This window comes from Carya illinoinensis, chromosome 1 (assembly GCF_018687715.1).
Source record: "Carya illinoinensis cultivar Pawnee chromosome 1, C.illinoinensisPawnee_v1, whole genome shotgun sequence".
Lineage (NCBI taxonomy): Eukaryota > Viridiplantae > Streptophyta > Magnoliopsida > Fagales > Juglandaceae > Carya > Carya illinoinensis.
Window position 1 is genome coordinate 56,841,412 of NC_056752.1, and position 27,959 is coordinate 56,869,370.

At 37.5% G+C, this 27,959-nt stretch overlaps 3 protein-coding genes and 1 non-coding gene across 5 annotated transcripts; 2 read left to right on the forward strand and 2 right to left on the reverse strand.

The window, feature by feature from the left end:
• Window positions 1-123: 123 nt before the first annotated feature.
• Window positions 124-1,879, reverse strand: LOC122291884 (aquaporin PIP1-2-like). 2 transcript variants are annotated; one of them, XM_043099924.1, is made up of 4 exons: window positions 1,404-1,879; window positions 864-1,159; window positions 629-773; window positions 124-494 (listed from the first exon to the last, which is right to left on the reverse strand). In XM_043099924.1, exons 1-4 carry the CDS (start codon window positions 1,750-1,752, stop codon window positions 343-345), a joined length of 942 nt encoding a protein of 313 aa, XP_042955858.1. In that variant the 5' UTR covers window positions 1,753-1,879; the 3' UTR covers window positions 124-342. The 2 variants fall into 2 exon arrangements, with proteins under 2 accessions (XP_042955858.1, XP_042955853.1); XM_043099919.1 differs by having other exon boundaries at window positions 633-773; window positions 1,404-1,871.
• On the forward strand, window positions 1,229-1,301 carry TRNAK-CUU. The gene has a single exon. It is a non-coding gene; the product is annotated as a tRNA-Lys (tRNA).
• A 4,965-nt stretch (window positions 1,880-6,844) lies between the features above and the next one.
• LOC122291878 (glycosylinositol phosphorylceramide mannosyl transferase 1) lies at window positions 6,845-11,556 on the forward strand. The gene is made up of 5 exons (XM_043099906.1): window positions 6,845-7,449; window positions 8,494-8,890; window positions 9,505-9,668; window positions 9,764-9,834; window positions 11,061-11,556. The coding sequence occupies exons 1-5, from the start codon at window positions 7,253-7,255 to the stop codon at window positions 11,219-11,221; spliced, it is 990 nt and encodes a 329-aa protein (XP_042955840.1). The 5' UTR covers window positions 6,845-7,252; the 3' UTR covers window positions 11,222-11,556.
• Window positions 11,557-13,528: 1,972 nt separating this feature from the next.
• LOC122291912 (nematode resistance protein-like HSPRO2) lies at window positions 13,529-15,326 on the reverse strand. Its single transcript, XM_043099964.1, has one exon. It carries the CDS (start codon window positions 15,186-15,188, stop codon window positions 13,809-13,811), a length of 1,380 nt encoding a protein of 459 aa, XP_042955898.1. The 5' UTR covers window positions 15,189-15,326; the 3' UTR covers window positions 13,529-13,808.
• Window positions 15,327-27,959: the final 12,633 nt, after the last annotated feature.

Below are 27,959 nucleotides of genomic sequence, written 5' to 3' on the forward strand. Positions count from 1 at the left end.
GACCTTAAAATGAGACCTATGACCAATACCCAACAGTCAAGGTGAAAATGGTGCATGAACGAGCATGAATTCAGTTCTGGTAAGAAGTACACTGATTTGATTTATATATAGTTTGGAACATGATGAGCTTTGAAACAGTTTGATCTTTGTTATTCTGCATGAAAATACACAAATTCACAGCCGAACAGACAAAGCCCGCCTACTAGAAATGGGGCCCATCAACAACCTCTTCCCCTTTGAAGAAGAAAGACACGAAATTAAGGAGGGAATTTGAAAGAAGCATGCCACTATTACATATCTTATCTTACCCACACAAACACAGAGAAATCTGGACAGACTCGGCTAGCTTGGTCTTTTAACTTGCAACATCGATGGCCACAAAATACAAATCATCACTAGCTTCACTTTGACTTGAAGGGAATGGCTCTGATCACAACCTGGTGGTATAGAGCTGCGAGTGCTGCCCCAATGAATGGTCCCACCCAGAAAATCCACTGCTCAAGGGAAAAAAAAAATTAAGAGTGTAAATTAAACAACTACCCCATAGGGTCATACGTTATATATGATTTAAATATATATCTATATATATATATATATATATATCAAGGGACGGGAGAAATCAGATGGTTTACGTGGTCATCCCAGGCGCGGTCCTTGTTGTAGATGATTGCAGCACCAAGACTCCGAGCTGGGTTGATACCGGTTCCAGTAATGGGTATGGTAGCCAAGTGTACCAAGAATACCGCGAACCCAATAGGTAGAGGTGCTAAAATCTAATCAAGAAGAAAATATATCAACCAATCATCATATTGAAAGAAGGAAAAAGAGAGAGGGAGATCAGAGCCAGAGGGGAGACTGCTTACTGGAACGTGGGAGTCCCTGGCGCTACGCTTGGCATCAGTGGCGGAGAAAACGGTGTAGACAAGAACGAAGGTACCAACAATTTCAGCGCCAAGGCCATCCCCTTTGGTGTATCCAGGGTTCACAAAGTTGGCCCCACCATTCAACCTTACGTACTCGCCCTTCAAGAACCCCCTCACAACACCGGCACCACAGATGGCACCAAGGCACTGCATCACCATGTAGAACAACGCCCTCGTCAGCGACAGCTTCCTCGCCAGAAACAGCCCAAACGTTACGGCTGGATTTATGTGACCTCCTGCCGCAATTTAAAAGAAAAAAAAACATAAAAATTAATTAATGTATTCAGCTAGAAATAGAAGTATGAGCCCGTCTAGCTCAGTCGGTAGAGCGCAAGGCTCTTAACCTTGTGGTCGTAGGTTCAAGCCCCACGGTGGGCTCTGTTTTTGTTTTCCATCACCGGGATCCGGATCCCAGTCACCATTTAGATTTTAGAAGGCAAAGAAAAATAACTGTAAAAATACAGCCGCATAATGTCGAACCTGAGATGCCAGCGGTGCAGTAGACGAGGGCGAAGATCATGCCGCCAAAGGCCCAAGCGATCCCTTGGATCCCGACATTTGCGCACTTATTTTTACCGGGGTCGACTGGCTTAACAACGCCCATCACCGTCAAAATCGTGATGTACAGAAACAGGAAGGTCGCCACGAACTCGGCAATCCCAGCCCTGTAAAAAGACCAAGAGCTCAACTCGCCAGGATCAAACAGTGGAGCTGGTGGCGGCTCCTTGTAGTCCTTGCCATCGTCCTGGCTCTGAGCAGCCGTCCCGATCGGTTGCCTCTCCGGGAACTTGTTGGCTCCCAATCTAACATCCTCTTCTTTACCCTCCATTTCAGCCCCGAGGCCCCCGACTCCAAAGCTTTAGCAACAAACGAGTTGATTAGTGAGTGATCGTTTGATCTGCTGCGCCCGTTGAGAGTGGTGAGTGGGTTGTGGGATTATATAAAGCAAAACCGGACCAGAGTTGCTGAGGAGAGGTGGTGGGACATGTAGATGTTTTTAGAATGCATTTATTTTCTTATCTAGAGGCCGACCAATCATTTTCACTACCATTCGTTAAGTCTATTTTACCCTCGTTTTTTTTTTTTTTCCTTTTCTTTTTAAATGACATTACATTATCCTATTATGAGAAGCTCTTAAAAATGGAGAAAATTTGTTTGGTTGATTTTTCCCACTTTTCATGGACTACCAGTTGATCCCTCGCCCTCCTCCCTGTGACTGTATTATCGGATGCATCTTCACATTCGCCTCGAGTATTACAGTCATAAAAATGTTCAGATATAAATATTATATGTGATTATACATTCTATATTAATAATATTTATGTATTAATAAATAAACTTATGAATATATTATACACTGTTTATTGTTGTAAGATGAGTTCTTTATATAACATTAAATATATAATAAATATGGAAAATGAATAAAATCCCAAGGTGAGGTGATGGACAAGATCAGGATAATCATCACAAACATTAATTATTTTCAAGCTTATCCAAGAGATCGATGTTGGATATACGGTTTTATAATCATCACAAACATTAAGACGTTACTGAGTTATTTGTTACGTGGGGCCAATTATTATGGGCCAAACGATAGTGATGACAAATACCCAATAGTTAATCGTTCTTTTTCAACATGGCTCGTAATAATTAATTCATCATTTGCCTGTTAAATGACCATTGGGCTTCTAATAGCCCTATTAATATTGTTTTTTTATACATGTGAGTAGATGAGCTAATGATTACTTGTTCACGGTGCAGAGGCCAAGGGTGGCAGACATTCATGCGGGAAGTTTTGTTTGGATGAGAAGATTAATCTCTTCCATTAACATGTCTTTTTATTACGGATGACATGTTCGGATAAGGAAAGGAGAAAAAAAAAATGATGTTATTGTCGCATGCCAATGTCTTCGAATCTTCTTTCAAATGTATCTTCATCATCTCGTTCGGGAGAAAATTACAGGCGAGACTCGCACCACAATTCGCATCTGAGTTAGAATCTGGATGGCAAAGCCGCCCCCACATTGGTGTGGTTCAAACTCAAAGACAAGATGCACTTTGTGCGAATTGGTACAACCAGTATAGGGCCAGGGTTCTTTTCTGGACCACAGCACTACTACAGCAGCACTTCGATCGTCGGCTTCATTTGGGGACTGCCCCAGCCCCAACTGCTCATGTGCGCCACCAGATATTGTTTTTCTATTGTCTGTAAGTCCTTCCATTCTCAATTCGATATCTCTAATTTCAGAGAGGCATTAGTGGAGTAGCTTATATTGATGAATTCATAAAAAAATATTTTTTATTCTTTTAATAACTATTATTTCATCATTTCTAGATATAAAAAATTGAGAAATATTTTAACCACAAAGAAATTACACAAAAATAATTTCACAAACTGACATAGTTTAGTGTGATTAATCAGATTGTAAACTGTAAAGTTACTTTTATTATAAAATAAATATAACGGATCATATAAAATCACATCAACTTATAGAATTATTTTTGTATGATTGAGTTATAGCATTACTCTAAAAAATTACCAATAGCACTATTTTGTTACAAATTGCAAATGAAACTTCTATTAGATTACCCAAGTTTTTATAACATTATTATTCAGTTGTATGGCAATTTATTAGTCTGTAATGGTCTGGGTTTGTCAGAACCTAATTGCATATAAATACTGAATTTGTTTGGGAGCATATGAATACTAAATTAATTTAGGCAAGAAATAGGTGGATGACATTTACAGGACGGACAAGTACTCCCGAGTAAACAAAGAGAAAATTCTCGATCATTATCCCATTGTGACGAACACATCATAAAGCATATAGCAATTGTATATTTATTTTTCTACGAAACAACCGCCTATTTAAGCTAGACCGTAGCTTCTATCTGATATGTTCAAGTCTCGCGTTTGGTTTTGGGCATTCTGATAAGCGAATCCAAATGATTATCGATACTTTATTTTGAATGCAAACGACGTACAAGACAAATAGATTGAGGCACAATGGAGACAGTTAAATAAATAAAATTGGGTATCAGCCCCACGAAGGGCAAAATGTCTCTATACATTATACAACATCACCGCCAATGACACGGATTGAGAAATATTTTTTGTACTCTATATGATCCATAATTTTCTTTAAACTTTTTTCTGAGATTGAAGATAAGTTTTTAGAGACTAGTGTATAATGGATTTTTATAAATAATAAGTGTTATAATTACAAAAAGATGACAAAAAAATAAAATTATAAATTTATATAATTTTATATAATTCATTCGATTTATTTTATAATTAAATTAATTTTATACTTAATTTATAAATTTATTTTTTATTTTTTAATAAAATGTCTACTCACTGTCATTATCAAGGTAATTCAATTATTGCCCGAAATTCCACAACATTGTCACCTTGCACGAGGCTCACTCGACGTACTACAGAGACTCTATTGGCACCCAGAGCAAAGCTATTGCTAGCTGAAGCCACATCCTACAATTTTTATTTTTTATTTTTGTAATCATGATTATAGCAAAAGTATAATTAAGGTTGTATGAGTAGTAAGGACATTAGATATTTTGTGAATATTAATAAAAAATAATAAAATAAAGTATTAAATAATAATAATATAATATTCTCAAAATAATTCATCATCCAAACTAGCAAAAAGTGAAAAGCACGGAATACAGTTGGAAATCCCTTGTGTAGGAAAAGATGTGGTTTTCATCCCAAAGACAGATTTGTAGTTGGGTTTGTACATGGATTTGGCAGCCCAGTTGGTCCAATTAGGAGCCCACAATATTATTAGTGGTGGACGTCCCAGACTTTCAGCGCCGAACATGGAATTTATTTATTATTATTATTATTTTTTTAAGGAAAAGAGAACGGTAGCTCCAAATTTTTATTGATCAACCTTTACTTATGGTAAAAAATTGAAGAGCTCTAATAAAATCCGGTACATTAGGACTAGTATGATCACATCCAAACATAGTTAAGTTCAAAGTTATAACCTTTTATGAAACTGATCTTGGGTTTGGTGTTATTCGAAAATTGAGTTGCATTTATTTCTCCACGCGATCAATTTAAATTTTTTGTGTCTTAGTTTGGGGCGGCTCAATATAAATTAAGGTTTAAGACGAAATTTAAATTAGTCATTTGTAATTATAATACAATAAAATATAAATTATTATATATAATATTTTTAAATTTTTAAATAAAATGAGATTTTATTTAAAATATTTAAATAAATTTTTTTTGAATTTATATTGAATACTACAACTTAAAATGAGGCCTCAATGTAATTTTAGCACCTCAATTTAGCAAGATTTTAAAAAATTATTTAAAATATAAATAATTCATTGTATTAAATATTAAATTTAGTATTATGGGACCTTGCATATATTGAAAAATAAAAAAAATTATTTAAAATTTAATATAATGAAATGGTTTTTATTTTTATTTTTAAAATAATTAAGAAAAAAATATTTATTTTTAATTTTAAAAACCTTACATTAAATGGGACTTAAAAAATGACTTAATTGACCTTGCCATTGAGCCGGCCTTGGTCCTAGTATCCACTAACCAGTTATTGTCGTGAAATTCCTCTGAATTATTTTGTCCTGATTATCCCTCGGACCCTCGATGACTAACCATAAAGAGAAAGGACAAAAGATAGTGGTTATTGATATGGATGGCAGTACAGCCACAGCTGGAGCTATCGCTAGATAGTTTTGTTTTTTTTATTTACATGTATTTTTAATATATATATATATATATATAAACCAATGTATTCCCCCAGCGGCTCCCAATCATTTCCTTATCGATATGCTCTTTATATTTATGTTATATTGTGGGCTAGAGTAGAGATCAATTGGATCGGCCCAACCACTAAATATACATCAGAATGTGGAGGGATGTTTCAATCTAATTGTGGGCTCCTGACTGCTAATCCGTTTCTGGGCTAGACCCCGTTAAATATAAGATCTTTGAACACTTTAACCCCACATAAATATTTAATATCGTTCTTTTATCTCTGTATATTTTGAATCGTCTAATTCGATTAAATTTGATCACTTTTACTCTTTGTATTATGATCCTAGTTAATGTTAATCATATTTCCGTACTTTTTATGATTATAGTATTTTGACAATATCTAGTATTATGTTTGTTGGAATGAAAAAGGTTTTAACAGTAACATGTATAAAACATGAATATACATGTTTTTATATATTTTTATATATTTTATTAATATGATTGGTTGTATCAAATTTTTTTAATATATAAATAATCACATTAATAAAATATATAAAAATATATGTAAAAATAATTACGGATAGAATTTTTGATAAAACATACTACCAACTATATTGGGAGAGGTGTGGATACCAAATTGGTTAAGAGCAGTGCTTAGTATACCGATAATGGTTTGAGCATTTCTTTCCATATATTTTGTTATTATTTTTACTTAAATTTTAAGTATTTTTTATTTATGTTGTAGATTTTATTGTTTAAAACAAAAATATTTAAGAGTATACCAAATAAAAAATAAAAAAATATTACCCTTGTCGGGTCTGTGGCTGCAGAGCCACTCATTGGATAGTGAATAATTCCAGCTTTATTTATCAGATCGTCCAAATCATTCCCAAAACAGAAAGACTTACGAGCCGATTCTATAATGCTAGATATAAATTAAAAATAGACAAATTTAGTATAAATTTTTTTTATAATAAAGTGAATTTTAGTAATAGAAAATGTTTTTTTTTATAGTTTTCTAAAATAGAATTTAATTTTTTCACAAAAATTTATAACTTTTATAAATTATTTCTCTTATTAAATATTAAATATCAAGCGGACTTGCTAAAAATAAAACAATTTTGTTTTTCTTGAAAAAAAAAGCTATAAATATCTGAGACTGGGATGGGTGCCAAGCCCAAATGGGCCAGGCGGAGTGTACGAGTGATCCAACGGCATATGATGATATATATTCAATGGACGCTAACACCGTTTTCACGTCCACTACAACACACTAAATAATCTCCGTTCCTCTCCATCAGTGGAAGTGTGGAACCTCAATCCCCTTGAACAGTTGAACTTAAGAAGAAGAAGAAGACGTGAGATTACGCCGTGTCCTTCAATGTGAACGAGTTTTTAGCCCTAAGCTTCACCATATTATTCCCTTTTCTCTCTCAAATCACCGGACGGCACCGTCGGGTATTAGAACGGGCGGGGTCTAATCTTATGCATGGATCTTTGTTTTTCTACAAGAGCAGTGACGAGGGAGACCGAATCGATTCGTCCCTGAAACCGCCTCGGACGCGGAGGGATCGTGGCGATGAGAGGAAGCTTTTTGAGCCGTCGCACAGTACAGAGGCTCCGGCAACTGGCGATCGCCACTGTCGGATCGGTCAAGATCAAGCTCGTCCTCTGCTGCTGCATCGCCTTCACGGTTATCGCGCTTCTGAGTCGTGCTTCGGGTTTTACGGGATGGACCAGTCCCGGTGTTGGTTTGGGACGGTTATCTGCTCCACGGTTCGTACAACTAGATACACAAAATACTCTCTGATCAGTAACTTATGATTAATTAACACTGGTATTTATAAGAATTATATATCTGGTGCGTAGGTATATATATTTATGTATAAGTTTATCGTGCGTAAAATTTTTGTTTGTATCCATGTTTAGTGAATATCTTAAGAAACAATTCAGTTTGACCATGTCTTGGTGTTTACTGTTTAGATTTGGGATTCATATGGATTATTGCAGTTCATTTAGCTTAAGCAGACAAATTTATTCAGTTTTTGTAATAAACTCTAAGACTGTCACCCAAAAGGGAAAAAAGAGAAGGACATCTTTGAACACTTAGGTAAAATAAATACGAAAGTTCTAGTTTGCTTTAAAGCAGCTGGTGCTGGTGTAAAAAATCTAAAGCTCTTTATGTAAAAGAAAGTAGGAGGTTTCTAGTTTTGCTTTAAAGCAGTTGGTGCTGGTGTAAAAAAAAAGGCTCAAATTTCCCATGATTTTTTATCATATAGGGATGGAGTGGGAGGGGGATTGACAACTGAAAAGCTGAAAAGAGAAAAGAAGTGGAAGGGTTTTTATGCATTTTATTTTGGAATGGCATAATATTTACCGAGGGAGTGATTCTGGATGGTGGTGAAAAGTAAAATATTTCTGATAGAATATACACATCATTAACCTTGCGTGTTTTTTATTTTTCTCTTTAGATCTCTGTCAAGCACTTACTTTTAATTTGCTCCTCAAAGAAGCATAAAGTTAAGAGAGCGGTATTCACACTTCACAGTTCACACACTTCATACCCGCTACTGAGAGGACTCTTTGTATTATGAATAAAGAAATCCTTTTAGATGAATATATTTGTGTAAGAAAATGGAGAGATTGGAGCTTAATATGCATGGTCACAAAGTTGTGTTGGGGGACAATGTATTAATAGGTGGGTTTAACAGGCATATTTGTTATTTGTTTTTCTGGAAATTGTCGGCCATTATATCATTCCTTAAACAGAATACCAGTTCGTATTATGTATTAATGCTGGATGTATATTTTCTCCAACAGGAAAGGATATGCTATTGTAATGAACACATGGAAAAGATATGATCTTTTGAAACAGTCGATTTCTCACTACTCATCATGTCCTGGACTTGAATCTATTCACATTGTCTGGAGTGAGCCCAATCCTCCATCAGATTCTCTTAAGAAATTTCTAGACCACATTGTACAGTCCAACTCTGGGATTGCACAACAAGTTGAACTAAAGTTTGATGTCAACAAGGAAGACAGTTTGAACAATAGATTTAAAGAGATTAAGGATTTGAAGGCAGATGCTGTTTTTTCAATTGACGATGACGTGATATTTCCTTGCTCCTCTGTGGAATTTGCATTTAGTGTTTGGCAAAGTGCACCTGATACAATGGTGGGGTTTGTACCACGTATACATTGGGTTGATCAATCGGTATGCCTTTATCACATATCTATTTCCTCTCTTTCTTGAAACCCCTTTTTTCAAATAATTCCTTACCCTCAAGCTAGTTAATTTAAGTTCTTGCCTTTCTATTTATTTGATGTTCATGTTCGATAAAAAAATATTATATATATATATGTATTCTATAATACCTGATTCTGGTCACTTCCGGTTTCACCACCTGTTTCACCACCGCCCCTCCCGCAAATCCATTTGTTGTCCACAGTATGGAAGAATGTATGTGAAACATATGCCTTATTTGTCATCATTCAAGTTTCTGCCCTATCAAATGTGGTAAAGTACATTCTTTCTTATAGCACACAGAACAATAAGGAAAAGAAATTTGACAAGTTGTCATAATTTAACTTGGGGATCAATCTGAAGAAGCAAACTTTTCATGAAGCTGTTAATATGGCAGTCTATGACTTATGACTCGTGTCAAATCCTGAGCTAAGCCTGGAATTTGAATTTCTGTATCAATTTCGTTTATATCACCCCCATTTATTTTCTGTTGGCATTACCTAGAAGGAATCAAGAAGCTACCTGCATGTTGAATATCTGGATCTGTCAAAACTTGCCATTTTAGTAATTCCATTTCTGTGCAGAAAGTTAGCAGTGATTACTACGTATATGGTGGGTGGTGGTCAGTTTGGTGGACGGGTACATACAGTATGGTACTCTCAAAGGCGGCCTTCTTCCACAAAAAGTATTTCAGTCTGTACACAAATGAAATGTCAGCATCAGTTAGAGAATACGTAACAAATAACAGGTTCTTCTCCATCTGCTTAATGCATTGCTTGGAATTTGTTTCCCCTGCTTTTGTTGATAGTATATTCATACCAAATCTTGGAATGGATATTCCAGGAATTGTGAAGATATTGCAATGTCTTTTCTCGTTGCAAATGCCTCAGGTGCTCCCCCTATATGGGTGAAAGGTAAATGCCAGGATGCAAATTTGGTTATTGTCATTGGGTTATTTCTCTTTTGCCATTTGGTTGATAAGTATTGAAAACCTTATTATAAGTGTAGAGGAGTGGAACCCAAGTTCAACGGAAGTAGACAAATTTACACACCCAACTAGCTAAATTTTTCCTTTTGAAAAACTAGTAGGATTTAATGTCATGTAAATCATAGCAGATATTCATATTGTGATAATGGACTATATTTAGGATGAGAATGTTAAATAATTTTTTTGATGAAAAACATATGCAGCAAACCTCAGAAAGCTACATATATTACTTGAAATCTCGTGCCATGAGCAATATGTAGGGAGCAGTGGAATTTCGATTGTTATTACACTGATTATTGCAGATTCAAATATGCTGATCATGTGATTACTGGTCAAAGGCCCTAAGAAGGAAGCCAGTGTTAGAAATGATCATATGAAAACTTTCCACTGTTATTTGATCTGTCCTCCATTGCCGTTGCCAGTGGAAAATTTAGGTTAGGACTGGCGCCACTGAGCTCTGGCTCAAATGGCATTTTCTCAACCCACAAGAATGTATGGGAGGGAGAAGTCATGAATTCAACATCCACCAGATACTAGCATACATTACCTTACCGTTTTATTTTTTAAACCAAGGGTTAGAACCAGTATCTTAAAAAACAGAATTATTTTGTCTTTTGAGGGATTATCATCTGTTTGGGGAGTAGTTGGGTGGGAATTTTTTGCCTCATATCTCTTTTTGCTCTTTTTGCCCATAAAGAAAAAGAGGACTGACTCTGTCCTTCAACCCGTGGATGTGGAAGCTTAGTATTGGGATCAGTTATGGCATGTAGCATGTGGTGCTCAACAGACTCTTAACCAAATACCAAAACTTCTTTAGTAGTTTGATTTTGGTACAACACCACGTTTTATTTTGTGCAATCTAGTGTGTCTATATTATAGTTAAAAGTTTATAATTTTTATTGCATTTTGAGAACATGTGGATCTTTTATAGCGAATGCATATACATAATGGTATCTAACTGCCACTTTATAGCGGGAAACTGAAAAATAGAAGTCAGTTTTTTTTTCTCCTCCAAAGAACGACGCAACTAATACTTGGAAAGGTTTTTCCAAGATTTTCCTTTCTGCTTATTCTTGGTATTTCGCTAGTTTTTTAACATATAATTTTTGTATAAATTATATTCAAAATTTTTTGGTGGTGTCATTATTGAAGGTAATATATTTGAGATTGGTTCAACTGGAATCAGTAGCATGGGAGGCCATAGTGAAAGAAGAACCCAATGCGTCAATAGATTTGTTGCAGAGTTTGGGCGAATGCCTTTAGTGTCTACTTCTGTAAAGGCTGTTGATGGCCGCAATGTCTGGTTTTGGTGACACACAGCAATGATCCTTCATTTCAATTGCTGAATTTCCACACTTTTGGGTTTAGAAAATTGAGTTATTATTACCTATCAAAAAGAAAATTGAGTTATTCCAAGACAAAAGGTATATATATATATATTAGCCATTCCACTTCTTATGGGATTCTAAGTTGTAAAATATTGAACTTTCACTTAGTGTGTGGGCAGTAGAAGTCATCATATCCGTTGGATTGATTTCATGTATTTTGATTTTGTAACATGTGGCAGTTGCTACCATGTGAGATACCTACTCAGATCAACCTTCTGAGCAGAATGAAAGACACTAGATGGTTGTCTTGTTTGCTTAAATTCCGCAGTCAACTTCGATATTCTTAAGATCGACATAATCCCAAAGGCTTGATTTAGTAGGAATCTATAGATATGGATATGGACATATCTTTTGTTCTTTCTGACACCTAGATGCAGCTTTCCATAGTGACATGAATAATGATGGAAGACAAAGCTCTAAAAGAAACTTCTGGATGTGATTTGATGTCATTAATGTATTTCAGTTTCACACTTCTGACTAAATTACGTATAAAAACTCTGTTTACTTGGTTGCTATGAACTAGTCTAAAGAATAAGTACTTAAAAAGGGAGCCCTTAGAATCACACCAAAGAATACTTCATGAGCCAAGAACAATTCCATCTCTGTCCAACGGATTAAAGTCGCACAAAGAAGTTTCCAAGACAGTAAGGATCGATACCTCTTTATTCATTCCTTGCTTACACGGATCAGCCTGGCTATCAAATAGAAAGACTACTAAATTAAAGAACGTGTATCAAACATTTATCTAATAATAGAAAGCCATAAAAGATTCAGAGATGGGGCTTTCTTTGTCTTTGCGTTTAGGAATTCTTTCATTCATATCCAGAAAATAATCTTTTTTGGGGTTGGAGAATCGAGTACACCTCGATCTGTTCCGTTTGTCATATGAATGAGACTGACAGTGATACTTTCAAACGTAGGGTACCACGTTTGCAGCCGACGTAAAAGAAACTAAGATGGTACCACTGTACTCGTTTCTTTGTTCAGCTTGGTATTAATTCGTCGGCAACCAAGAAAAGAGGTAATTGAACACGTGAGTGACCGGCTTATAGTCTAGGCTGTACACGTGGCCATCCCTACAAATTTTAGTATAATACCCACCAAATTTTCTTTAAGGAAAAATTTAAGAGAAATGATATTTACCGTCGTAGTTGTACAAGTGTTGTGCAGTCGTTTTGAAAAAAATGAATTAATATGACTCACATAAAAAAATAAATTTTTTAATCGTAGATTTTACTCTTTTTTAAAGTGATTGCGCGTCATTTATAATTTCACGACTATATATAATATTGTCGAAAATTTAATTATAAGTGATTTTGAATACTAATATATATATTTATTTAATGTGATTGATTAGAAATTGGATTTTATTAAAAATAATGTCAATTTAAATTTTGAATATAAAATCATCAATATTAATACATAAATTGATATGTAAATTCGTCTGTACGTAATAAAATTTATTCATTAATTATCACTCATTGTCTAAATTAAATAGATACCTTTTAAATTATAAGAAATTACAATTTGTTTTTGGTTTAAACTAATTTTATTATAATGGATGAAAGTAAAATAAGAATATGATTTATAATATTATTTTTTGTATAAATAAAGATCTTAGGCGCCGTTTGATTACATAGATGAGATAATATGAGATGAGATATTTTAAATAGTAATGAATAAATATTATTATATATAATTTTATAATATTAATTTTATATTGAGATTTAAAAAAGTAAAATTATTTAGTATATTTTATATAGAGATTTAAAAAAATTGTAATGATGAGTTAAGATGAGATAAATTTTTTAATTTTGTGTAATCAATCTGGCTAATACAAGCAAATAAGTTTGGCTTGCGGGAGATATCTCAATTTTCTGCCGCCTTATATTATTCAGCTCCTTGAGCATCTTCTGGATATCTATTCTAATTTGTATTGATAAGCTGGTATTCCTTGTTTCAGACGACAAGGAGCCCTTTTTTTTTTTTTTCTTTGGTGAATTCACTAAATCACTGATAGAACTTGTTCTCTCATCAAATTCAAACCAAAACTTTATATGATTCTTTATTAAGTTTAATCATATAAAGTTTGAGAGATGTGCTTTTTTTTTTTTTTTTTTTAATCAATATATAACATTTTTATTAATACTAAAATATTTACTTCAAACTCGTCCAAATTTCCAATTGTCATATTGAATTAATTCCTGCTCCATTCTGAACTCGACTTTGGTGTTTTAAAATCAAACCTTGGTCTATTGCTTTGTCCATTTATAAAGATCAATGCACAAAAAATTACAAGTATATGAGTATAATGGAAAATTTTTAAATCACCAAGGATTCAAATATTCAGAATTAAGCCAAAAACAGTACAAAGAATTAATTTAACTTTTCACCTCCCAAGTGTGTCTAAACCTAACACTACCCCCTTGATTTCTGAAAACTCGGCTTCGCAAACGCGAGTCAAACAATTTGACTCTCGAGTCAAACCCGATTAGACTCGCTGGGTCTTCTGTCAGCGTCCATGGTTCCAAAAATCCCCCAAAAACGTCTTTGCAGCATCCAAACTCGGGAAATATGTCGGCTCAAGGAAGATCTGACTCAGCGGGTCACACGAATCTGAGCTCACTACGACTCGGTTCCCGCTCGCCTCCAAGCTCCCCATCACAACCACGAGCAGTTGCTTGTACGCGTAGAAGAATCTCTTCATAGCCGACTCAATAGACTGCAAAGCCTGAAGCAGGTGAATCTTCTCCATCTTCTTCTCGCGGTAGATCTTCATCGCCGCCTCCTGGACCCTAGGCCCACCCATGGGGTCAACCTCAACACCGAGAATGTACGGCACCCTGTGCTTCAGATCCTTGCAATGCCTCGCGAGCTCCACTAGCCCCTTTGATCTGAAGCAAAACGGTCCCGCTTCGTTGGAGGACTTGATGCTCAATTGGTTCTTGAGCCTGAGAAAATCGTCCGGGTCCATCAAGAGGTGTAAATCCTCGATATCAGCCAGAAGCTTCCAGATCCGTTCGATCAGATAGCAATCGCTCGCGGCTCTTTCAAAATCTTTGTTTTCGATTCGCTCTGTGATTCGCTTCAAGAGCTGTTGCGACACGTAGATCCACGACTCCAGGATTTGGTGCGTGGTGTAGAGCGTCTGGTTCTCGTAGTTGTCGATGTGTTCGTACGGAGTCTTCTTTAGAGAGTGCAGTTCGCTCGGCTTGCAAACCAGATCGTACTCGAGGTTCGGCTTACTTGCGAGGTTTGGCTCTCCCAAACCAAGAGTGTATGGACAATTGTGCATCTCGCACTCGATGGAGTAGAGGATCTTCTGCGCGATGCGCTCTGATTTATGCCACGTGGCAAGCCGAGGAAGCAAGCTGGCCTCGCTGGTGCGGCTCACCACGGTCGTCTCACCTGGAATCTTCCACACCTCGGCGTAGCTCCCATCGCGAGCCAAGACGCCATTCGAAGACCTGATATCGACGATAGGAGCTGTTCCACGTGTCACACCGTCTTGTTCGTCATCGTCGCAGAGATTGGCAATGATCTCTATCTGAGACGTTGCGAGCGACTCGAGCCTCAGCCTCCACTCGCGCCGGTTCGTATACGGCCTCGGATCCGACAAGAACGTCGAGACGAACCGGAATGAAATCTCTAAAGCCTGCAAGGCCGGTTTCAAAACAGATTCGTTTTTCCAACTCGGAAACTCTTGGGAACTCCATAGCTTCCGAAGCTCCGGGAGGCGAAAATAGTTATCGTAATTGGAGCAAACGTCAGCAGTAGCGGCGGATATTTCGGCAGCACGAAAGGATGGCGGAACGGAGACTTGGAGTTTGTTGGAGAGTTTGGGGGATTTGGCGGATGAGACGGTCTTTGCCATCCGCTCTAAATCAACCATTTTTGAACTGCAAAATCGAAACAAAAGCGGAGTGAAAATTTGAATCGTAATTTATGGTTTTGTGTGAATTTGAGGAAGTGAGAGACATAAAGGGGTATTTATAGTAGATAAGAGGAAATTTGAACAGCCAGCCAGCCAGCCAAAAGGCGTGTGGACTGAAGATACGAATATGAATAACGAGGAATATGAAAGACGCGGGTGGTCTACAAACATTAAAAAACGAAAAAAATGAAAAAATAAAAATAAAAAGGGCACATGTATGTACCCTATCCATTTCACCTAACGTAGAAGCCAGAAGGTGCTCGAGCGCGTTGTACGCTTAAGAAGGAAGCTGCCCTTTGTTGTAATCTCTAGGAACAGTATCGTTGAAGTTGGACCTGGGTCATTGTACGTTGCCGTTCGACTAGGATTAGGTCCGCGTAGGAGGCTGATGTTCTAGATCCCGTAGCTTTGCATCTTCTTGTTTTGCTCATGGTGTAGAAATTAGAATGCAGTCACGTTTAGCCACGTGTTATGATGGGCTGGACCAAGTAACGTTGGGGGGATGGATGTTATAGTAAGCAGCGCAGCAAAGGAACAGCATTTGGTCTTTTCCTAGGATGCTTCGTCAGTGTTCTTTACCGAGTCCAATGTTGATCAAAATGTTTACGAATGTATTGTCGTCGGTTTACCAGGTATAGGAAACTCAGGAATTTGTCCTTCTTTACAGGGAAAGAAAAAAAATACTGCAGCGGTGCAGGTGCAGGTGCAGCCAGCTGCCGAATGATGTAGCCGAAACTTATCAAATAAGTTAAAAAGTTTTTTTTTTTAATCATTTTTTTCATTTATTTTTTTATATTTTTAATTTTTTTTTAAAAAATAAAAAATTCATAATATCACTAAAAAATACCTTCTTAATCACTAAATAAAACAAAAACAAAAAAAAACCATTCGAAGACCCAAATTAAGTATTTCTGTTAATATATTAATTTCTGCCGTTGGATATACGAAAGGTACAAAGATTTTCTAAGATTTCATGCGCCCACATCGGGAATAAAAGCTGAAAATAATGGGTTTTTTGTCGGAATAAAATTTTTGGCAAATACTGATTAAAATTAAAAGAAGCAATAATGATAAGGCTGATATATAATGGAGCAAGTCCATTTAGAGTCCACCTTCTCGGATGGTGAAACGATAAAGTAGATTAATATATAGATCAGCAACTTGATCGTGTTTAGGATAAGATAAGATGCTAAAGCAACTGGATTTGACTGTACTTTCGATAAAAACCATCAAACAAAAAAGATTTTTTTTTCCCGTTAATTGTTAATTTGTTAGGTTCGATCCATCAATATTCCATCTTGTTAGCATGAAACTAAGGATTAAGCCTACCATTAAGAAATTATATGCAAACATCAAATACATGTCAATTTGCAGGTTTAACGAATCTTTTTCTAACATATTTCTCCATCCAAAGATGAATCTGCTCAAAGAAAACTCTCAATGGATTAGTTAAAATTAAAGGACACTCTTTATTCATGTTAAATAAATTTAACTTTGACTATTCCAATCCAAATAGTAGTTATTTTTTCATTATATAATAATAAAATAATATGATATGAATTTGACTTTAACTATTATATTCACATCAAATTCTCACATTGAATTATTCATTTATTCATTATATAATAATAAAATAATACTATTTTAAAAAATATTTATTTTTTTAACTATTAATTTATTTAATTTTTTCATATTTTATCATTCTACTTATTATATGTGAATTAGTAATCATATTATAATTAAATTAATATTATTTCATATGAAGTAAATAAAATTTTGTAACATACCCAAAAAAAAATAATAATTAAATGACAGCATAATTCAACTAAGAAAGAGAAAGAGGAAAGAAATCTAAGTGGTTGATGAAAAAGAGGAAATAGAGATAATTAATAAAATATATATTTGGTACATCTACAGTAACCTTCAAATTTCAAAGTCCAATTATTTGAAATTTAGCTAATCTATTGTTATCATATTTTGTTCTCTAATAATTAAATACTCAATAAATTTAATTTTTAGCTAATCCATTAAAGATGCTCAAACAAATCAACTAAGCAACAACCTACAAAACTCTTTACTTTTTCTTTTGGGTTCTTTTTCCTTATACCCAACAACTATCAATAAACAGTCCAATTCAAGGGGTTCACACAACAATCGTCGTTCCTCTCTCAACGTTTTTGATCCCTTGTTTGTCAACATCAGAAGTGTAACTTCATCCAGCTAGCGATAATGAAGAGCCATTGTTGAAAATAATCGAATTCCCCTGTACGAAGTTACTATATATGTAGAACGGCCCTCTCCCAACCACAAAATAGCAATGGCAATAATTCACCCCAATATAAATTATAATAAGACCCACTCAGCGTAATTGAAGCCCTACAAAATCCACAGCTATGGTTAACAGCGTCAAAGGTAGTAAAACATAACAACTAATGTCACGTTTATCCTACTGTATTCTCTCAACAGTTATGTTAACAAGAAAAAATTAATAATTTTCATAAGAAGAATTTTCCTCAATCAATCCCATTTCAGATCATTGAAGGTGGAAGTGGTTCACGTTGGCTTTGGTCTTTTGGATAAAGCCAGCCTCCATTCCTTTTGTCCGTTCCTCGCACTGCGCACAATTCAAAGGTTGGCGAAACAAAGAAGCTTCACTAGTTGGACTCGACCCTCCGCGTTTACCGCTTCAACTCCGCCAATCCCACTGCCTTTGATTGGTACACGTGTCGGTCAATATATGTGCTTGCCTCCATTGAGGCGATGGCCCCTGCCGTATGGCCTGGCTTGGCTCCAACTCGGCGATTCTCTTTTGGCCAACTAATCGCGCGGGAAGGCATGTGACATGGCCCCATTTCCAGACACGTGGCACGTAAATCACCTGCGCCACCCACTATCATCCACTCTATCTGTCTGGCATAGGTGTACAGATCGAATCCCATTGGCGGTGCCAAACCAGCGCTCCCGATCATGACGCGTGGCATGTACTGTTGGCATTGAACGTTTAGTTGGCTTGCACGTCTAGCATGGGACATGTGTCGTTGAGCAAGGTGTCCACTTATTTGTATACTAAATAAAACATTTATTTTTAATTTGGTCTTTGAACTTAGAAAGAATGGCAAACCGATCAATTAAATGTTTTTCTTTTATTTGACTTTGAAGGGAGTCAAAGGTGATGTTGCAGAGGTTTACTGGCAACGAAGCATGTTTTGGGGTAGATAATGGGGCATTATGGTTACCTACATAACGCACCCAGAATGCGGGATCATCCCATTTGCACGTCTTCTCGTAGATAGGGATGAATCTGAGTTTCTGGCATATGCTTGGGCTCTTGTTTCTCTACCTTATCCGGATTTTAAGTACATTATACATGTTTTTTTAAAAATATGTATATATATATGTATATATAATATTTAATAATAATATTTGTTAATCATTCAACTAAAGACTAATTCAAATTTCAACGATCCTTGTCCAGTATCTGGTCAAGTAAAAGAATAGATGATGCATTGAAGGAGAAGGAGAGAGAGACCGGTAGTAACAGACTGTTGATGAATGTGCCATTGGATTGGACATCACGTCGTGTTAGGCTAACACAGATTTCTATCCTTTTTTATTTTGAACAATTTGAGTTCATATCCGCACTGCACAAATAGTGATCATAACTTCATATCAATTTGAATTTGTCATAAAAGGCCAAATAACGATGATTATACAGATTTTGCTATGATTTTTGTGTGTTCTTTCTTGGCCCTTTAAGACTGTCTGTCTAATTGGGGGGTTGGGGTGCTGCCACTTCGAAAATACTTTGGAGGCCTTACAATCTGTAGCATTAATTATTTTGATGTGATCTACTACTATTTTTTTCATCCAATACTTGATGTCGCAGAAAGGAGTATCCTGTAAGGATAAATATGAAAAAAAAAAATTATTGAAATTTAAGACTCAGATGTTATAAATTATAATAATGAAAATAAAAGCATGAATTGGATAAATATATCACTAGTTTAGATTTTTTATCTCCTGAGATCATTTTCTCTCTATCTAACTGTCGGTTTCTCTCTATTTCTTCCATCCAGAGGGGAATTGGAGCTGAGGCTTCCCTCTCATTCCTCTGTCTAGCCAACGTTAGAGTCATTTATAGTCTTTTTTTTTTTCTTCCTCAATTTTTTTCGTCATGTTTGTCCATATGACTAGATGAGCCGGGCAATTGCCTATCGGCCTCCTACAACCACCACATGTGGCGCACCACAAACAATGAAGATCATATGCCAGCATGTCAACGTATTATTTAGTTGTTACGTTTCTATATTCATGCTTTCCCTAACTGATGATCAAGGAAAAATGGTCATAAAAGACTCCTTCAACCAGTTCAACAAACAAGTTGCAACACATTTTGTTTCACTATGACTTTTAGTTGCAGACTAATAGTTTGTTTATCAGACTATACTAAAACCATTTCAAGCAACTTTTTCTTAATAGGAAATGGATGAAAGCCAATATTTGGCTCCATATCTTTTTTTTTTTTTAATTTTTTTATTCTACTAGTGTTGTGTTTGTTTGGTTTGTGATGATTATTGGAGACTCCACCCCATATAATCTTGTATCATATAGCCACAATTTATCTATGTAATTACTTGCTTAGAAAAAAAGAAAAAAAAAATGAACGAATCGTATAGACTTCAAATGTCAAAAGTACCATAGACAGCCAAAGTTTGTTATTAAAGGAGACTGACTTATTATTTCTGGGCCATCGAAACATCAGGAGTCAACCTTATTTATACATGTCTTCTCTCATATTAGACCTGGAGTTCTTAAAGTTTGTAGTGATGGCATCTGAATTCTCCCTAATTAGTTATGAGTCGCCAATGCCCTACATTCTTTTTCAAGATGTCAAAGTTATTTAATCGAGCTATTCTAGTATTCCGTACGTATCTTAAACATCGTACATATACCGATCAGATGCGAATACAAGGATTCTCAACAAAAATCCTACAAATACAGATATGATCGTGTCCCAGTTGAATTCATTTCGTTGGATTCCAATCAATCAAGGTGCATTTATGAACAGGAAAAAACGTAAAGTAGTTAACCAAATAATAATTAAGTTAAAAATAAGTAGGAAATTTGGTTTTGGGCAGAAGTTTTAGCTCATGCGTACGTCATGCTTAGAAACCTTTTAAGCATGAATGTTATTCCCCTTTAAGATAACTTCAAATCGTCACTTCGGGCACCGAAGTCAAAAGTAATATACGAGCAACGGCATATGTCGGTGTTGCAGTAGCTATAATAATGGTAGACAATTCATGCTTATGGAAATTTAGTTAATAAAATATATATATATATATATATATATATGCAGGACAAAGCCTGCCTGAATGTTCCTTATCAACGATCATGTCTTAATGGATGAGAACAAATATATAAAATATATTAGAATATATTATTTTAAATATATTATATGCGAGTGATAAGACAGGTTTGCCTCCTCATTGGAAGTCAAACATGAATAACACGAAAATAATTCTTTTTGAATGGATCGGCTGTTTAGAAGAGATATCCTCGGTACGTTTCTCTCGAATGAAGATTATTCTTTACCATTTCCGCACGTCATGTTGGCTCGTGTCTGGTTCAAATTTAAAGACTACATAGCTAGCCATACGCATCGAACAAATCCGACAAGGAAGTGCAGGAGTTGGTCAAGTTAACTGTTAACCACGATTGTCAAATACATGTGTTTAGTTTCGTGGGTCTGAAATTGTGAACAGGAATTATGCTACACGCAAATTACAATAACTTTATGATAGGTACAAGCACCAAAGTTCTCTGCTCACGGTGCAGAGAGACCAATACTCAATTCACGGTATTGAGAAGACCACGTTTTATTGATAACTTCTGGCATACAAACCATTGTCCATTCCCATCGTTGGTTATAAACCAATTACATCAAAAGGAAACAATGGTTGAATAAAGAAACAATACCAACAAAGAAAGTAAACGATCTTAACGTAAGGAAAAGAAATAAAATAACATCTCTGCATGGAAAGAAATATTGGAAAGTTAGCTTGCCAATTCAAGCTACGTAGTCGGCCAGCTGTACGTTCGGTTTAGTAGCCCTCATGCTTCTACGTGGCGTGGCTTCATGCGTAACCGTATCATTCACCCCTCTGCGAGACAAACCTTGTCCTCAAGGTTGAAAGTAGGAAACTGCTCCTTAATAGTCGAAAGTGGTTCCCAAGTGGCGTCTTCGGCAGGTAAAATATTCCAGTGAACCAAAATTTCCTTCACACGACCACTTGCACTCTAGACCCAACGTGACCCCAAGATTTCTTCAGGCTGTAACAGGGGCAATCCATCATCAGTTTAAGGGGGTAGAGTGGGTTGTACAACTGTGGAAGTCCCAAGGCGTTGCTTCAAGAGGGACACATGAAAGGTAGAGTGGATTTTAGCATCAGGAGGTAACTAGGCGATAAGCCATGTTGCCGATGCGCTCCAAAACTTGATAGGGTCCAAAAAATTTGCTCGTCAGCTTCTGATATGGACGCTTAAGAACAGAGTGTTGTCAATAGGGCTGTAACTTCAAATAGACCCAGTCACCTACAACAAAAACTTCATCCCGACGGTCTTTGTCAGCTTGTTGTTTCATGAGATTGCGAGCGATCACTAAATTAGTCTTGAGTTGGCGTAGAATGTTGTCGCGAGCAACAAGAGCACTCTCGACTTTAGTGACTGCTGTGGAGCCCGGTATGTAAGCATTTAGAACGGGAGGAGGGCGGCCATAAAGCGCTTCAAATGGGGTCATCTGTATGGAGCTGTGAAAGGAGGTGTTATAGGAGAATTCGGCCCAGGCGAGAAAAGCTTCCCATTGTTTTGGCGTCGTGTGCACAAAGCAGTGAAGGTACTGCTCCAAGCAACGGTTTACGACTTCGGTTTGTCCGTCAGTTTCCAAATGATATACGGAACTAGTGTGCATCATAGTGCCTTGTAAACAGAAGAGCTCACGCCAGAAATGGCTCATGAAAATGCGATCCCGATCACTGACGATGGACGATGGCAGTCCATGAAGTTTGACCACATTCCGAACGAATGCATCCGCAACATCTCGAGCTGTATACGGTTGGGCCAATGCAATAAAGTGGGCAAATTTAGTAAGCCAATCGACGACCACAAAAATGAAATTTTTACCGCCTGATTTCAGAAGGCCATCGATAAAATTCATGGACACATCGATCTACACCCCAGATGGAATTTGTAATGGCTCAAGCAAGTCGGTTGGTTGTCGTGTATCATACTTGTTCCGTTGGCAAGTGTCGCAATGCTGGATGTGGAGCCGAACATCTTTTTTCTTGCCTCGCCAGTGAAAAAGCAAAGAAAGCTGCTTGTAGGTACGAAGAATGCCTGAGTGCCCACCCACAGCACTGTCATGAAATTCATGTAAAAGAGCTTCTTTAATGGCCGGAACCTCAGGAACAAGGATACGACCTTCTCGCATGATGCACCCATTTTTCAGATTATGACCCGCAATAGAGAGGGGGTCTGCCTGTAGTTGACATTCCAAAGGGCCCAAAGTGGCATCCTCTTTTGTAGCCTTCCGTAAGTCATCCCAAATCTCCCATATCGGTCCAGAGATGACAACCAACTCATAATTTAAACCACTTCGTGAAAGTGCATCGGCTACGCCGTTTTCCCTCCCAGGTTTGTAAACGATCTCATAATCAAATCCTAAGAGTTTAGCAACCCACTTTTGTTGCTCTGGGGTGGTGATACACTATTCTAGGAGATGACGAAGACTTTTTTGGTTTGTACAAATTTTGAATTGTCTGCCTAGTAAGTAAGGTCGCCAAGATTTTATAGCCTCCAATACTGCAAGCATCTCCTTTTCATAGGTGGACCAAGACTTCTTTGCTGGTCCGATGGCCTTACTAAGGAAAGCAATTGGCCGACCATTTTGGGAAAGCATTGCACCCATGCCTAAACCAGAAGCATCCGTTTCGATCATGAAGTCTTCCAAGAAATTAGGAAGTGCCAAAACAGGGGTAGTTGTCATGGCGGTCTTCAAGGAAGCAAAGGCACGGTCAGCCTCTTCACTCCATGCGAACTGCCCTTTCCGTAATAACTGGGTCAATGGTCTTGTGAGGAGACCATAGTTTTGCGCAAATTTTCGGTAGTATCCTGTGAGACCGAGAAATCCCCGTAGTGCGGTAATATTTTTGGGTTGAGGCCAGTGGAGCATAGCATCAATCTTGCGAGAATCCACTGTTACACCTGCTGGTGTAATAATGTGACCGAGGTATTCTCTCCTGTTCGTCGAAAATACACTTGGAAGGTTTGATGTAAAAGAAATGCTCGACCAATATTCCAAGAGTAGTCCAAAGATGACGTAAATGATCTGGCCAAGTTTTATTGTAAATCAAAATATCATCAAAAAATACAAGAATAAAATGCCGTAAATGAACCTTAAAAATTAAATTCATGGCGGCTTGAAAAGTCGAAGGCGCATTGCAAAGCCCAAATGGCATCACCAAATATTCAAAGTGACCATGGTGGGTGCGAAAAGCCGTTTTATGGACATCGTCCGGCTGAACCCAAATTTGATGGTAGCCCACTCGAAGATCTAGTTTAGAAAAATAAGTCACACCAAATAACTCATCTAGCATATCCTCAATAGTGGGAATTGGGAAACGGTCTTTAATAGTCGCCTTATTCAAGGCTTGATAGTCAGTGCAAAAGCGCCAAGTTCCATCTTTTTTTTTTTAACCAACAGGACGGGGGACGAAAAGGGGCTAGTACTGGGACGGATCAAGCCCGTAGATAGCATCTCCTCCACTTGGCGTTCAATTTCATTTTTCTGAAAGTGGGCATACCGATATGGTGCTTCATTGACGGGTGCGGCTTCATTTTTCAGCAAGATGCGATGGTCAAACGTTCGTGAGGGTGGCAATTCCTATGAAGTGTTCAATACCTCCTGGTGCTCCAATAAAATAGTCTAAATTTCTGGATTCAAATTTGGAGTGGAATCCACTGGAAGTGCTGGCTCACTCTCAATAGCAGCCAAGCAAAATAGCTCAGCGCCGTGCTTCCATTCCAGCAGCAGTGCATTAACGTCTACAACCATAGAGAGACCCACAGGTTCGGCCTGAATTATAAATTTTCGATTGCCAATAACAAATTCCATAGAGCGACGCGCATAATTATGTACCACACAACCCAATCCTTCAAGCCATTGATAGCCCAGAACAAGGTCCAGGCCCCGAATTGGTAAGGCAAATAGCGTCGTCTCAAAGAAAAATCCTTGGATGAAATAGGTACCTTCTCATACTTAGATTGACAGGCGAGTTTCTCTCCACTAGCAACTTGGACGTAAAATGGAGTGATAGGTGTAACTGCGAGATTCAATCGGTTAACCATCGTTTGGTTAATAAAGTTATGGCTAGATCCTCCGTCGATCAGTGCATTAATTTCTTGCCGGTTGACCAGAGCACGTACCCGTATAGTACGATTGCCAATACTCCCTGACAATGCATGGAGTGAAATAAGTGGGTCTGTTGGTATATCCGTAGGCGACAATTCTTCCTCATCATCATTTTTTACATCAAATGGACTTTCAGCTTCAATGAAACATGATTGAGCTTGACAACGATGTACTGGAACAAATTTCTCGTCACAGTTAAAACAGAGATTTTTCACGTTGAAGTCGCATCTCGTCAAATGACAAACGTTTCATTGCATTCACGGGTATAGGCTTGGTAGTGAGTAGCAGAGTAGTGGCGTTGGTGGAAATAGCAGTGCCCATACGACGAGTGTTGGAAGAAACACAGCCAGACGGCTTGCGGCCCCTCAGTAGCTTCTCATCCTGGCGTTTGGCCAGGTCTATAGCATTCTTCAGTCCCTTAGGCTGAAACATACGAACCTCAACTGCAATATCTTCCTTTAATCCTCCCATAAAAGCACCTAATAATGCTTTCTTTGGCCAACCAGTCACTCGGTTAGCCAGCTTCTCAAATTTCTGTTGATACTCCCGAAAAGTGACCCTCTTTTTAATCTTGCTAAGCGCCTCGTCATAGTCTTCGAAATCTGTCAATCCAAAACGGCGCAAGATTCCCTTTTCAAATTTGTGCCAGGAGATGGTATTTTTGTCATGGGAACGGTTGTACTATTGCCACCATTGGTTGGCTTCGCCCTTGAGATGGTAGGCAGCGAGCGTCACTTTCTTTTTGTCCTGAATTTCTTGAGTAGCAAAATATTGTTTAACACAGTCAAGCCAAACAGTTGGATCTTCACCTGCAAAACGAGGAAATTCAAGCTTTATGCGAGAATGCATGCGTAAAGTCTTGTCCGTAGCTGTGGTGCGACCCTCATCGATTTCCGTATCAGACGCTCGAGAGGAACGAGAGCCATCATTCTCGCTTTCAGCAGATGCATCCGTGCCGGAACTCCTGGAATTGGTAGAATGTGGTGATGATGGTGGACTATCCTTGGGCAGATGTCATTTCGAAGCCTTGCAGCGACGATCTGAATCCCGACTAGAAGAGCAGGAGGCCAACTCGTGAAGAAGAGTTTGGGTGGTCACACTCGTCTCCTGCATAGCTTGCATGCCGCGGCGCAATTCCAACACAGCTTCTTCGAGTTGCTCAAAGCGAACCTTATTCTTCTTTGCGGGATCAGCCATGGACAGTGGGAAGGGAAAATCGACCGGCTCTTGATACCAATTGATAGGTACAAGCACCAAAGTCCTCTGCTCACGGTGCAGAGAGACCAATACTCAATTCATGATATTGAGAAGACCACGTTTTATTGATAACTCCTGGCATAAAAACCATTGCCCATTCCCATCGTTGGTTATAAACCAATTACATCAAAAGGAAACAATGGTTGAATAAAGAAACAATACCAACAAAGAAAGTAAACGATCTTAACGTAAGGAAGAGAAATAAAATAACATCTCTGCATGGAAAGAAATATTGGAAAGTCAGCTTGCCAATTCAAGCTATGTAGTCGGCCAGCTGTACGTTCGGTTTAGTAGCCCTCATGCTTCTATGTGACGTGGCTTCATGCGTAACTGTATCACTTTACGTATTTTTTGTATATTTTACTGATATGATTGGCCAAAGTAATTATTTTATATTGAGAAAAAGCGACAGCTAATCATATGAGTAGAATGTATAAGATGTATGCAAAAGTGATTGCATATAAAATTTCAATTTTTATATAGTAATTTATAGAGTAATTATAAAGATATCTTCATTTTAAAACATAATTGTGAAAATAGTTATATAAAAATTATTAAAATACCCTAATTCTAGTGGGGATACCAAATAACATAATTGGATTTTGCATTCCAAATTGTAAGGAATGAATAGCCGAGAGCATATGACTCAGATGGCATGAGACTCAACTTCCATAAGAGAGATCTTGGTTTGATCTCCTCCCAAAATCCACCAATAAAAAGAAGAAGAAGAAGAAGAAGAAGAAGAAGAAGAAGTAAGGAATGAATATGGAACGGAACGGAGCTCGTTAAACCAGCCCGACACTTATCGTATAGGCTAGCCCATGATGAATAATACCTTTTCGTTTCTTTTTGGGGACGGGACACAAAGGCTCCGAAAAGCCTTTAGGAAAAGAGAAAGTATTGGGAGCAGCCCCTACTTGGGATCAGCAGACTGCACACCATACGTGGCGCTGCTAAAAGACCAAATTCTCCCTAGCTTTTCATTCCCTCCCTCAGTATTTGCCCTAAACCCCACTCACGCCCCGATCTTCCCCCTTTTCTCTTAAGCATGTCATCTCCCCCTCATCTCTTTGGCGATGCTAACCTTCTTCATCTCCCTCTTGAAATCTGCAGCACCCCCTCCATTCCTTGGGTTTCATCTCCCCTAAACACCCCCGCTCTTCTCTTCCTCAATGAGACCTTCCAAATCCCATTCAAAATCTGCAACCATGGGTTCATCTCTTCAGCAGTGGCCTGGGTTTCATCTCCCCATTAGAAATCTGTTAACTGAGTCCACCTTCCCACAACTACGACCTTCCCTCCCTTTTCTGCAATGACGACCTCGCGTGATGAGACCACCCTCCCGCAGCGACCCTCCCTCCCTCTTACGCAGCGACAACCCCGTGTAACGAGACCATCGTCCCATTGCGTGCTTCATCCCTCTCGACCACCCCACGGAAGATCGGCGGAAGATCCACCACCTCTTGACCACCCCTCCAAACATCTGCGGCCATAGAGGAGTTTGCCTCACTCGGGTAAACCTAAAAAGAAAGAACATATGCTCGATTGGTTTAGGTTTGTGATGGAAAAATACCATTTCATTGTAGTCTGGGGGAAATTTATACTCGAGTTTGGGATTGGGTGCTTGTAGTTTGAAAATTACCTAGTGATTGTAGTCTTTAACATGATGGATGTTTTAAAACATTTAAATGCTCGACCAGTTTGGGTTTGTGATGGAAAAATATCATTTCATTGCAGTTTGTTGGTACAATTGTATTTTATTCAGAGCACAGTGGAAGTACTTATTGTATTAGTTTGTAATTTTCAATCTATTTGGTTTTAGATGAGATGGCCAAGTTTACAATAATAAATTAAAAAGATTAAGAACATTGTTTACAAACACCTTGCTCATAAGATACCTTATTATTTAGAGTGCACTTGATCCATACTTCCATATCAAATGCTGTAAGAGGTATAGTTTAGATCCACGACAACTCCACGATTGTTTTCTAGCTGAACCCCTA

What these genes read in the sequence shown, in the direction of transcription:
- LOC122291884 (XM_043099924.1), bottom strand. Translation starts at nt 1,752, where the DNA reads ATGGAGGGTAAAGAAGAGGATGTTAGATTGGGAGCCAACAAGTTCCCG. An exon ending in CCAGGGACTCCCACGTTCCA is followed by an intron (nt 774 to 863) that starts GTAAGCAGTCTC and finishes CTTCTTGATTAG; the next exon opens with ATTTTAGCACCTCTACCTAT. An exon ending in CGCCTGGGATGACCACGTAA is followed by an intron (nt 495 to 628) that starts ACCATCTGATTT and finishes TCCCTTGAGCAG; the next exon opens with TGGATTTTCTGGGTGGGACC.
- LOC122291878 (XM_043099906.1), top strand. Translation starts at nt 7,253, where the DNA reads ATGAGAGGAAGCTTTTTGAGCCGTCGCACAGTACAGAGGCTCCGGCAA. An exon ending in TACATTGGGTTGATCAATCG is followed by an intron (nt 8,891 to 9,504) that starts GTATGCCTTTAT and finishes ATTTCTGTGCAG; the next exon opens with AAAGTTAGCAGTGATTACTA. An exon ending in GAATACGTAACAAATAACAG is followed by an intron (nt 9,669 to 9,763) that starts GTTCTTCTCCAT and finishes TGGATATTCCAG; the next exon opens with GAATTGTGAAGATATTGCAA.
- LOC122291912 (XM_043099964.1), bottom strand. Translation starts at nt 15,188, where the DNA reads ATGGTTGATTTAGAGCGGATGGCAAAGACCGTCTCATCCGCCAAATCC.